Below are 12,756 nucleotides of genomic sequence, written 5' to 3'. Positions count from 1 at the left end.
CTTTAAAGGGCCACTGTACAGAAGCCATGCAGAAACGTGCACCAGATCACTACAACAAAATGAATTTAAGCGTGAACTGGGTTTGTTGTAGACCAGTCGAGTAATCTGCTTACTGCTAGAAAATAGACATCAAAATAAAAATGTACAGTAGCTCCAATAATGTCCTATTTGTGGATTTGCTCACTATAAAAAGATAAAACTGCATGTGGGTCAGTATCTTGAAAGCCTGACTGAGTGAACCAACGACAGACTTCAGGGTGGTGCATAAACAGTGCTGTGCTCTGAATTATTTATGAGATGCCGCTTAGATGCAGCTACCTTTTACCCCTACACTCGCCACTAAAGATTTCAGCAATCCTTTTCCGAGGAATATCAACATTCCTAATCACATCATGTGTAACATACTTAGTTCTGACATTTTAAGCTCCCCTCGACGAGTGATTGAAAACGAGTAACGGTGCTCCCTGAGGGAAGGAAGTGGACACAAAACTAAACACGTCACATCCCCTTTCCCTTTCCTGTATGTTTTTTTTTTCTTTTTACCCCCAAATCCCCCCACCCAAAAAAAAGAAAAATGATACCACCTACACTTCTGCACAATAGTGTATGCGTAAAAGGGCTGTACATCTCAAACTGCAGCGTTCCAAAAGTAGACAGCATTTGCATCACATTTCCATGGAAACCGTGTCACTGAGCTGTGCCGTGACGCCTGAGCTGCTACTTCCTGGATTAGAGTACAGAGTGAAAGGCTCGAACCAAGCAGAAGTTCGCGAAGGAAACAAAAAGGCCCATCCGTCACACTACGGCCACTTATCAGGCTTGAAAACGCGCTGCGAAAATCCAAATCAGCACTAGTGCAAAAGGGCCAATCTGCCCATCTTATCAGTGCTCTCAGGAAGGAAATGCATCTCTGCACCTGCCTCCAAATTGGGTGAGAAATCACAGGAGTGGCTGACAGCATCCCAGCAAACCCCCGCATACCCCACAACATTTTATGGCCTACTGTTCTTACCGCAGTGCAGCACGTGACCTCATGCCTGTGCTCGCTGATGACTAAGGCATTTGAATATTTTCTCTGAACCTCCTCGTCTCGTGCCAGTGTATCCTCCGTACGTTTGTGTATTTCATCTCTGCCGATCTTTTGCTGCATTTTAAGAACTAGCAGAAACCAGTTGTGCAAGTTCAAACCACAAAACTAACTGTACGATTTCTAATTGCTTTGCTGAATCCATGACCTAGTAAACATTGCCACTTTTATCTATATATTTGAAAACACACCCTGTAACAAAATGAAGGCAAACAGTCTAAAATGGTCCCTCGTTCACCTGACTTGAAGAACACGCAGGCAACAGGTGTCTCACAGAACAATGAAATGGAAACAAGAATTCAGAAGGCAATGAAAAGCATTGAACTCTTACCTGTGCTACCTAATGTTTTGTAAAACCGGTATTCCAAATGGAGCTGTGGCGCTCTGGATTTCACAGGTTCCTTTAAGGGTAGAAATCAGAAAAAGAATTAGGAGTAGTTCATACAAGACCATGACATTTCAAATACAGCAGTTGTAACCACACCATAGAGATTTCCTTACTGGGATTTTAGTGAACCGGGGTCAAAGTTGGCACATGCATGCCAGCGTTTCCACCAGCTATTGTTAAACTTTTGTTTAACAGCTATTCTTTAAAGATTTTAGTCTTCCTAACATTCATTCCTAACATAACTCATTTCTAATTTAATATTAAACAAAGCTCACTGCTATTATGGGAACAAAAAATAAGCGAATAATTTATGTTTGATATTGGTCAATTTCCAAATAAATATTACTTTTAAATGAAATCAAATAAGATTAAACCTCATTCTAATATTACTTGTTAAGAAATCAGATTATTTATCTCTGTCTACAGTTGAAATGTTAAAACTGTAAGTAGTGGATTCTGTAAACCAGAAACGGAGGTCACCACCATGCCCTGGATTTTGGCTAGAAGCAGAAGGAAACAGTATCCAGTGGTTTAATTGGAAACATCTGGGAAAAACGTTTCTGTGCTTTGTTCTCAGAAACAAATTTCTTGTTCTCATGGTCATACGGGTTGCACTATACACACTTCATACTAACTTAATTTATCTAAGCTTTTGTTTAGAAACTCCAACTTAAGACTGAAAGGCTAGGAATGTAAAATATACATACCAATTTGATAGCAACATATTCATTTGTGTAGAGATTCTTTCCTGAAACAAAGAAAAAAGAAAAACCATGTGACTACTTCGTTATTGTGGATACTTTAATACCATTAGCAGTCCTTTATTGTAGAGAAACACTGGTACATCTTCAACAAAAAAAGCCTGTCTTATATAGAAGAGAACATACATACAGGCATCTTTTACAGTATGTTCATTTTAATACTGATGCAAAGTCCTATTTGTGTGTCAAACGGTTTTCCTATGGGTAAAAATCTATTTGTTGAGATCTCAAATCTGATGTGTCCAAAGGAGTTGAATAATATAGTATTATATGATCATTAGAAGAGTTCTCTCAAGAGATGTTGCGAAGTTGTAAGTTGCAAACACTTAATATGTATTAAAAAAAGAAGAGGGCTAAAAAGTTGCTCAGAGACCAATATTTATGTTTATAGGAACTACATATAAACAGTTATATGCTGCTCTAAATGTATAACAAACACAAATTGTTCATTAATAAATGTGAAGTTGTATTTGTTGGCAAGTTGCTTTGGTGTAAGATGAATAAACCAACTCAGAATATACTGCAGTAGCAAAATTAACCTATCAAATATACCCAGGAATCAGAAACAGTTAAAAAACAACAACAAAAAAACACCACATAGTCCAAAAAGCATCCTACTTTATCTAAAACAAAAAAAAAAGCCAGTGAACAGTACACAGTACAAAAAAAAGCGATACATGTAGAGCTTTGTGTAAATTTTATTTTTATATTGTAACCCCTGATTTTATAATGTGGAGTGAACGTGTGCACTGTATGAAAAAAACTTCGTCCCATGATTAATAAAAAGCATCCAGACCCTTAGGACTTTTTCCCTCCACTACTTTAAAGCTTTAAACCAGACCTATTTGTTGCTTGAGCTAAATCAAGACAAAACGGCCAACTGTCAAAAGCACAATCTGAAATAACCGTACCCTGAGAAAGCACCCACACACTGATGCAATCCATACAGACCGTCATGCAGGGGCTTCGGCTCTGCTATTCTCTGATACACTTCATATCAGTAATAATCACCAAGCTTTGTAACCCTGTTACAGCCCTTTACTCCAGCTGAACAATTTCAATTCCCAATATAATATAATGTATTGGATTCGAAATTCCTGTTCTATCTCATGTCCTAACTTTGTGCCAGAATTTTAATATATGCTATTTCATTGATGTAACATCATTTTCGTTTAAGACTGCCATAAACATTTTTGCGTAATTTTACAGACTCATTTTAACTGTTCATCTAAACTATGAATAATGAATGTGATGACAGTAAAAACACTGTAGAAAACTAGTCTTACACTCCAGAGAATGTTTCTTATTACTCTTCTAGTAAAAAAATCAAATCTGCAAGCAGTTTATCACTGTGCCAAAGAGCAGATAAAGAAATACACCTAATGTTAGATACAGTAAACTACTGTAGAAGTGAAAGTTCCTATTAATCTTTTTTTTAACCCCAACAAATGGACTCAAATCAAATCTGGGACACAATGTGTTTATAAAGCAATAAATCGTCAATACATCTGAAAGTTTTTAACAGCATGCATGTGCCTCAAGAAATAAATTAGGGCTGCAGCTGTCGATTATTTTAGCAATTGAGTATTCTACCTATTAGTCCATCATTTAATCGATTAATCAGATAAGAAGTAACTTTTTCTTCATTAAAGAGCAATACTAAATATAAGAGAAAATAAGACGGGCCTCTTAAAATGAACAAGCAATTTATTTATTTTTCATAAAAATTAGCTTCTTTTTTTTCTGAAATTGCAATCTGTGAAACCTAAACCCATTTAGTGCATTTAATTGTGATATTACATCAAAATACAAATACAAAAATAAATGAAGAAAATATAAAAATATATTTCTAATTTCTTTTAAAAAAGGTAAATGTCTTGTATGGTGTTTTCTTTATGTTTTATGTTATGTTTTAATGATCCCAAATTTGAGAAACTTTGTTGTGTCCTTTGGCATGAACTTTGGCACAACAAAGGTTGTGATTTACTTACTTACACCTGTAAGTAAACTCTTAGGGATGCGTGCACACAACTAGGAGAAACAGAAGGCGAGAAGGGGAATTGGAGTCACAGATAGCAGGCATAACCTTTGTGTGAAAAGTTTAACTACACACCGAGCACTGTTTCCCCACGGACCATCATTACTGACCGACTCTTGACTGAGACTGGGATCTTATTTATTATAAAAGTGGCGTATGCATTTTTCCAGTCCTGTTTTGTGCATACGCCAATTTTCTAAATGAGATCCCAGTCTCAGTCAAGAGTTTAGCGGGTTTTGCGTCAGTAATAATGGTCCGTGGAGAAACAGTTTTCGCTGTGTAGTTAAATGGACTAAACAAAGCAAGGAATAATTTGCTTTTTGTATTCAAATTACTCGTGATACTCCAGAAATCATTTAATTCCTAGTATAAATAAGTGAAACATATTGAACCTACAAATGTTAACATGTGGACAAATGTGCAAAAACTTAACTTACACAAAATGTACAAAATGTAAATATTATTGCAATAGTTTCTGCAACAGTGCTGCTAACATAAGAATTCCAAGCAGACACATGGGGGTTAATGCAAAAATCCCAGTATACAGCAAAAGAAGGAATGACAAACATAACTAAAAATCACTCAGCAGAAATACTAAGTCAGGGAAGGATGCAAGATGTGTTCTTCACAATTTTCCAATATGAACCAAAGAAAACAGGAAGGTGGTGCTGTGAGTGATCAAAAAAAAAAATAGCAGCTGTTTGCTATTAAGGCTCACCAGACTTTTTTCCCCTTCCAAATTCAGTCTGACCACATTTGTTCAAAGTGATATTCAAGCTACATTACAGAGCAGTGTGATACACGAAGTAAATTAGTATCAGCCACCTTCTGCTTTCATGAACTTACAGATGTTTATGACTGCCTAGTGTGGCTGTGATTGACAATGTGAGAGCATGCCACCCCTCCTATAAGACCAATATTGCAGTCTTAAGAGTGTGGCTTTGTCGGAAAGTGAAATTGCAATCTCTGGACAATTGGACACGAGGTGACTGTTGTTGGTGGCTGAGGAGGTCTTGCTCTTTATTTCTTATAGTTTACTGTCAGTTTGAAGGAGAAACACAAAAGCTAGACAAATAAAACATTTGTCCAACATTTGGTCTAAGATAACTGAAGAACGATTGCCTGAATTTACCTGCATTTTAAGGCTAACCTAAAGCTGAAGAAAGTAGGCTGGTCTTCTGAAACCTTTCAGAAATTTTCCACCATTGTAAGGAGTCAGCGATTACAAATGCTGCAGCTGATCTGTAAACAATGAAGCCTCCAATGTGATTTTTAGTAGAACTTCCTTGAGCAATAGATCTTCACCACTATTATATCTGCTGCAGAAATGCATCTAAAATTAAAGACTCCTGACTAGAAGTGGTCAAAATAGCCAATATTAGATCACATATACATGACCCCTGATAAAGTTTCTATGACATGATGGGTATATTTAAAACTGCTCGGGGAAAAAAAAAAAAAAAAAAAAAAAAAAAAAAAAAAAAAAGATTCCAACTGAAAAGTCTAATGTTTCTAAGCAATGTGAATAACAAAAAAAAACTTTTGCACATTACGACCTCTCATTTACTTTACTTTCTTTAACAAAGCCCGCTTCTCCTGATGTTTGTCAGAACCACTGATATTTACAATGGTTGAATTAAGTACAGTAATCCCCCACTTATTGCGGTGGTTACGTTGCAAAACCACCAGCGATATACGGACGCTACTCAAAACTTTTTTTTTTTTTATTGATTAAGCCATAAATCATCCTCCCACACACTTTAAACACACACAGAAAACATTTGAACACAGCAATTAAATGTTATTAATAAATTTCATTATTTCAACATAAAACTCCCTATAAGTTTTTTGGTCAGCAAAACAAATTAGTTATGTGGCAGATGCAATTCCGCGATATACCGGGGCTCGAGATTTGAACCACGGTACAGCGGGGGATTACTGTACTCTCAAAAAAGACTACTGTGGAAAAGATAATGGCAGAGTCGATCTTTATAACTATATAATGATTAGACACAAAAAAGTAAAGAAATTACTGGATTTTTCCTTAATATATTATTCAATGTAAATGTACTTTCCCAAAAAACTAATTTCAAGGCCAGCATTTATTCAAGAAAGTAAGTATCTCCGTGTAAAAAAAAAAATCTACTCGTTTATTCTTTGTACTCCTTCAACTTCAAAGACATAGAAACATGGTGAGGACATTTCAAACTGCTTAAGTAACCAAGTATCAATCAGCGTAGGAGAAATTTCAAATGTCAAATGACTCTTACCGAGTTTTAGTTCCCCAAAATTTCCACAGCCGATCTTCTTGCCCACACGGAAGTTTGGTCCCACCATGAGGACACCGGAGGACGTGGAGGAGCTAGAAGGTCGCGAGTGTCCGCTGCGTCCCTGAGCCACTTTGCTGCTCCTCGCCGGCCTCTCGCCTTCTTTATCTCTGGGGTGATCCATCACTGCAGTGCTGAAAATGCACTGGTCCAGAGAGAACAGGCCCGGGCCCACGGCACTCACTTCAGACGGACACAAAGCTCATGGGACGACTGCCCTGTGCCCGTCACTACTATCAGGCAGAATAGAAGGCACCTGTAGACAACTACACTAGAAAACAAAGAAGAAAAAAGTAAAAATCTTTGTGAAATGTAAAAATGTAAGTTGTTCCCATTAATTTACAAATAAAGAAAAAGTTATAATGTTTATCGAGTGTTTTTATAATTTGCAAAAAACAACACAAAAAAAACCCAATAAAGCTATGTGATATGACCGCTTGCACAAATCTTAGTCTGTTATACACTTAACAGTGTCAGAGAGCTGTGGTTACATAAAAGTCACACAAAAATATTTACAAGTTACAGGGGTGTCTCACAAAACACTGGTAAATGAAGAACGGTACTACACACAAATGTTAACAGCTGTTGTATTTACTGACGATGAGTTGATCTTTTTTTTCCACATCATTTGACTTCTATTGTTCTATTGGGTGAATCAGCTCCAGAGTTCCTGACATTAACAAGACAATGTTCGCTTGTCAGTTCGGAGATTTGCTCAAGGTTAATTGACATCATTTGAAATAAAGAAAGCAACATATGACACTTTTGGTACTGAAAGTAATCACATTGCACATATGCTGGGGAGGACACTGATTACATGTGATTGAACTGAACTTACATTATTACAATTTGCATTTGTACATCCAAAAAAATCCATTTTACAACAGCTACATTACACTAAACCGCCACTAATGCTTTTGTTAATTTAATACTATAGTTATATTTCCAGTCAGTGCAAACATTTTTGCAAGATTTTATAATTGATTTACATAAATGCGATGTACAATGGTCATACTCACTCATTATAATTCTAAATAATCATTCAAAACTATGTAATGAAAGTAAAAGTATTAGCGATTAAATAAGCTCTGATAAGAAAATGGAAATTTATGAAAATAAATGTTCTTACATCTGATCAACCACATCCTCTCTTTTTTTTTTTTTTTTTTTTGAGTGTAGTAAGGTCTTTTGACCTTACTACACTACATACATTTGACAACTTTGACATTCAGAATCAGTTCAAATAATCTAACATTAAACATTTTCCATAGACATGGACATCTCCATGTTTAGGCTGATGTCCATTTTTCTACATACTTTCAGTTTTACAGATTTACCCAAGTGAATATTCATGTATGTCAATCAATCTAATGCAAATGGTAGCATATACCTGCAGCTGGTCTCCTCAGTCACCGGCTCAGTCACAGTCAGAACCTGTGGCTGAGGAGACCCTCCTAAACTTTGGGGGTAACTATATACAATTAAAAAAAACATCAACATTTGCAGTAACATTAATTGTAGTGTACGCAAACTGAATAAGCCTGGCACAACAACAGCGCATGCAAAAGGTATCACCTGAAGTGGAAACATGCCAGCGTGAGGTGACTAACCTTAACAGAGCTACTACCAAAAGAAAGTGTTTTTGCATAACAACTGAACAGTCTACAGCACTTCCTGTTCATTAACCATGTGCTGCTCATTTTTAGACTTCTAATTAACAACAAGAACAAGCTTAACTCCATCCATGCTAACCTTCATTGCTGACATGCCAAAATTAAACTCGCACCATGATATTTAACCAGCACGCACATTGCATCAGCAGGAAACTTGTTGTTTACAGATAGCACAGATGTTAAAGTATCAGCTATCATTTACAAGCAAGATATATATTGTTTTTAAGATGACTTAGCTGTTTATTAAAAAATGCAATTTGAACTGTAAATAAAATAACAGGATGTGCTGTTAAAAGAAAATAATCAAGTGTTACACAGCTGGGAATGATGCAAAAAGTTCATTATTTCAATGTAACAAGAGCATGTTCGACACAGCGTCTGTATATATTTGTAATATATTTTGTAACGTGTCACAATTTTATCCATTTATGGTTATGTTTGAGTTTAATGAACCTCCACTTAGCAGGAGCTTTGTCCTGAAGACTTTACTACAGCAGAAATCTCTCACTGAGAGAAATCCCTGATTCTGGAAACTCCATCGCTAAACCCTAAACAAATCCCTCATAGAAAATGTCAACAGGTCAGTAATTAAACATTTCTTTTAAGCAGTCAAAGATTAATATGAGCTGGAGCAACGCACGTTACTATAGAAGTGATCACATTGTACATCATACGCAGGACTAAAAATCAAACAGAGCAGTGATGTATGGGATAATCCACGGCTAGATGTAGCTGTAGAGCAAAATCACTAAATTTGTTAGAAATATATATATAATAAATATATATCAGAGAAGAGTCAGTGAATTGTGTGTCTAAGTCTTTAACAATAAAGCTGTGTTAAATCCATCTGCCATTTGTTTTTACATTTCTCATTTTAATGTTTTTCTCCAGTTCGTCAAATACATAGTCTCTGTGACCATTTATTTAAATTGCCATATTTACCAGATCACCCATTTACCTAAATGTTACCTCGTTTATTGTTTGGTACAGATCATTTTTGTTACTTTCAAGTTCCTTTTTTTTTTTTTTTTTTTTTGCGTAAAGCTCTTATTTTAAAAACAAATCACTGATGTTCCAGAGAAGAGAATTTCCTACAATCTGCATTTTGGCCTTTTCTTATCCTTGGAGAATATCTGAATATCCAGGTTCTTATTTAACATAATGTTCAACAGCAGGAATAATCCACAGTTGCTGTCCCAGTGCTTCAAACTGTAGCAGGTTTCAGTTGGTGATGAAGAAAAACAACAAGAAGTGAAGAATTTGTTGGTTCCCGTATAAAACCTTGACTTCATATGAGACATCACTCATTGTCCCTGTATCAGTAGCAGTGAAGAAATGATCTGGCTTGAGTAGGTCATTAATACTGAATGTGCTGACTCATGAAATCTGAGAGCCAGTTTGGGCAAAAGTGAATTTTCCCAGGTTAAGTGAGCAACAGCTCTGAAGCAGGGCAGGTTTAACCATTCATAAAAGAAATTAGTCAATAAAGGATGATATAACAATAATTTAAGGTTGAAGATGGACATAAAAACAAACGTCCTGATCCACATGAGAAAAAACTCCTCTGCTTTTCAGATTATACAGCCATTAAAATGCTGGCCTGAAGTCATTAACCTTTATAAGAGGGATTATCTCAGGAGGAAGCCTGGCATCACGGATGGATTCCTACAGAGACGCCCTCAGCAAGAAAGATCTGCCATGATGGAGGCAGATTTAACATTTAACACACCTCAAATGAAACTCACATCAAGGGCTGATGATGAAGATTGATGATGATGATTCACTCATCAATTGCCTTCCATAGAAAATTCCCAATCATTAAATGTTCTTGTCATTAAATAACATGATGTTCAATGGACAGTGTTTCTCTATATATTCTGATCGTGTGAGCTAACGTTAGCAACCTCTGGATTTTTTTTTCTCCCCCAGTGAGGACAAAAGCCCTTATGAATGGCGATACAGTCTGTTGTACAAGCAGCTCCCTGGCCGAATTCCAAACCGCTACGTGCTGAGCTGGAGTGCACTACATAGGGCGTGCAAGCCATTATCTCCTAGTCCTTGTAGTGCACTTGTCTATGGGGCACGGTGCAATTTGGAACTCAGCCTGTATTCGGTTGGTTACACGTTAAAAGAAATGTACAAGCCGGGAGATATTTCTCTTTCCAGCACCATTACTCAGAGTGAAACCGAGTCACGATAACATAAATAACGCAGCTGTAGAATTAAATATTTTGACAAAAACGACTAACGAGCTCTCAAAATATAACTGGCGGAAACGTTAACGCTAGCTAACTGTCATCTTATTTGTTCCGTCAGATTCAGTCCAAAGGCTAAACAGGAGTCAGCTAAAACATCATTCACATTTTCTCCCAGATAGTAAATACAGACTTGTCACTCAGAGGCTCTGCAGGCAGCTAACCAGTGCTAGCCGTCTAACATACCCATTATTAGCTCGCTAGCAAACTAGCAACTAGTCACTTAGCGGCGCTCTAATGACTTACTTCCACGGCCGCTGTATTACAGACGCGGATGTCGGACGGAAACTGTTCTTTTCACCGCCTGCTTGGGTTTCGGTGGTTTTTTCTTTATGTGAAATTTCCTTAATTTCTAAAACAAACCGCGTCCTGCTCACTAGCGGCGGCTTTCTTCCTTTTCTTTACTGTTCTCCAAGTAACGTGAACCAGCGCTAACCAGACCGACTTCCGGTCACCCGAGCCTTACCGCAGTTCAAAATAAAAGTCCGAAGTTATATTAACATCATTAAAAGGCATCAAACGTGCCTTTTCTTAAGCTGCTGAAACAATAATTTAGAACGACACTGTTTACATCTGATAGCAGCATTTTTTTTGTATTTCGTATTATTTCACTCTCCTTCAAGTTTTGCTTTTATGCATCGGAAATAGATTGATTTTTGTATGATAAAAATATATATATTTATGTAATTAATAATTACATTTTAATTAATTAATAATTTATTTACATAATACATAATGTGTGCTATTAAATATTTTTGGAAACGTTCTTATTGCCAAGGAATCGAATTATACATACAGAAAGCAAGTGCAGAGGTTCACACACACACGCGCACAAAAGATACAGGACAAATGTGAGAAAATAAAATAAAGCATGCTTTAGGGAAAAATAGTTGAAGAAAGCAAATAGACAGTTATAAATAAATTAACGAATGCAAACCAATATTAATTAAAACAGTAGCACATGTTTACTGTCATAACAGCTATCAAGGATGAAAGTGTAATTAATTTACGCTTCATTTTCAAAAACTATGAATATGGGATTTTGACGCATATGTCTACTAAAATGAATATGAGATTTGCCAACCAATAATTAAATATTAATAATACATGCTAATCATATTTGCCTTATTCTTAATTTTCTTTTATGTTTTTCCCTCTACACTATGACGCGTGTTGTTTTCCAGTTATTTTGTCAGCAGCGCTCCCTGCTGGAGAACTACTCAACATGCCAACCTTGTACGGTCAATTTTATATTCGGGACATATTAATATGAGTACATTATATATAAATATTAAATAATCCTCGGACTACGACAGAGAAAACTCACTAGGACACATAAATTAAATGCAAATATATTATTTTTGGACCTACCTTTTACTTATAGCACTTGTTGTTATTTAAAGAGTGAATTGCAATAATTCAATCTTCTTAAGTGAGTCTCTATTACTCGTGTACTCAAAATGGTCTCCTACAGCGTTCTATCAATGTAACTGCATTCTAAACTATTATTCTGGTTGCAAAAATGATACTACATAGGCGGTGACCAAAGAGGAACTTCCCTTCTTCTCCTAACATTGTACATAACATTAACAGCTATATAACGTCACAGCAAGCGGTGATATTAAAGTGTACTGTATATAGTGCAGATTACTGTAGTGGTGCACTGATGATATATCATGATATGTGGGTAATAAACAGTAAATAGTGCAGTTTTTGTGTTTATCAAACCAGCAACTTCTGATGATGTGTGAAGGACAGAGTCAGATATGGCGTAAAATATAGTGCTGACGCTACAGTCTGGTCTTTACATAATTCAGTCCTAGTAGTACTTTCTTTAAGGGGTTACACACACACACACACACACACACACACACACACACACACACACACACACACACACACAACAATATAATAATAATAATAATTATTATTATTTTTAGAGAAAGTGGGTATAAGTATACAAATGTAAATAGTAAGAAGATTGAAGAGTTCACAAATACACTGTAAAAGTGAATTATTGAAATGCTCAAATATAAACAAAATAAATTGATTTGAATAAGTAGATTTATTTAAATAAAAAATAATTAATTAGAATAATCATTTAAGGAAGAATTAATCATTCAATAACAATGTTAATATTATAATGAATTTCTTATTTTTGATTATTTTCGTGTGATGATTAATCAAACGATTTAAAAGTGATCCGAATCAAAAGAATCGGATCATT

At 35.9% G+C, this 12,756-nt stretch overlaps 1 protein-coding gene across 3 annotated transcripts in view; it reads right to left on the bottom strand.

The window, feature by feature from the left end:
* csnk1g1 (casein kinase 1, gamma 1) overlaps window positions 1–10,959 on the bottom strand; it is a 31,909-nt gene extending 20,950 nt beyond the window's left edge. For 2 of the 3 annotated variants that reach the window (XR_006926929.1, XM_046857845.1), the window contains exons 1-4: window positions 10,776–10,959; window positions 6,545–6,872; window positions 2,183–2,223; window positions 1,419–1,488 (exon numbers count right to left, since the gene is read on the bottom strand). Coding sequence is in view for 2 of the 3 variants with exons in the window: in XM_046857845.1 (XP_046713801.1) it covers window positions 1,419–1,488; window positions 2,183–2,223; window positions 6,545–6,725 (292 nt within the window). In the remaining variant the exon portion in view is untranslated. The remainder of the gene's footprint in view (window positions 1–1,418; window positions 1,489–2,182; window positions 2,224–6,544; window positions 6,873–10,775) is intronic. The other variant, XM_046857846.1, reaches the window with a different exon arrangement.
* Window positions 10,960–12,756: the final 1,797 nt, after the last annotated feature.

The sequence above is a fragment of the Silurus meridionalis genome, chromosome 9, assembly GCF_014805685.1.
Source record: "Silurus meridionalis isolate SWU-2019-XX chromosome 9, ASM1480568v1, whole genome shotgun sequence".
In the NCBI taxonomy this organism is placed as follows: domain Eukaryota; kingdom Metazoa; phylum Chordata; class Actinopteri; order Siluriformes; family Siluridae; genus Silurus; species Silurus meridionalis.
Note: the sequence above shows the minus strand (reverse complement) of the source record. Positions and strands in the feature narration are given on the sequence as shown.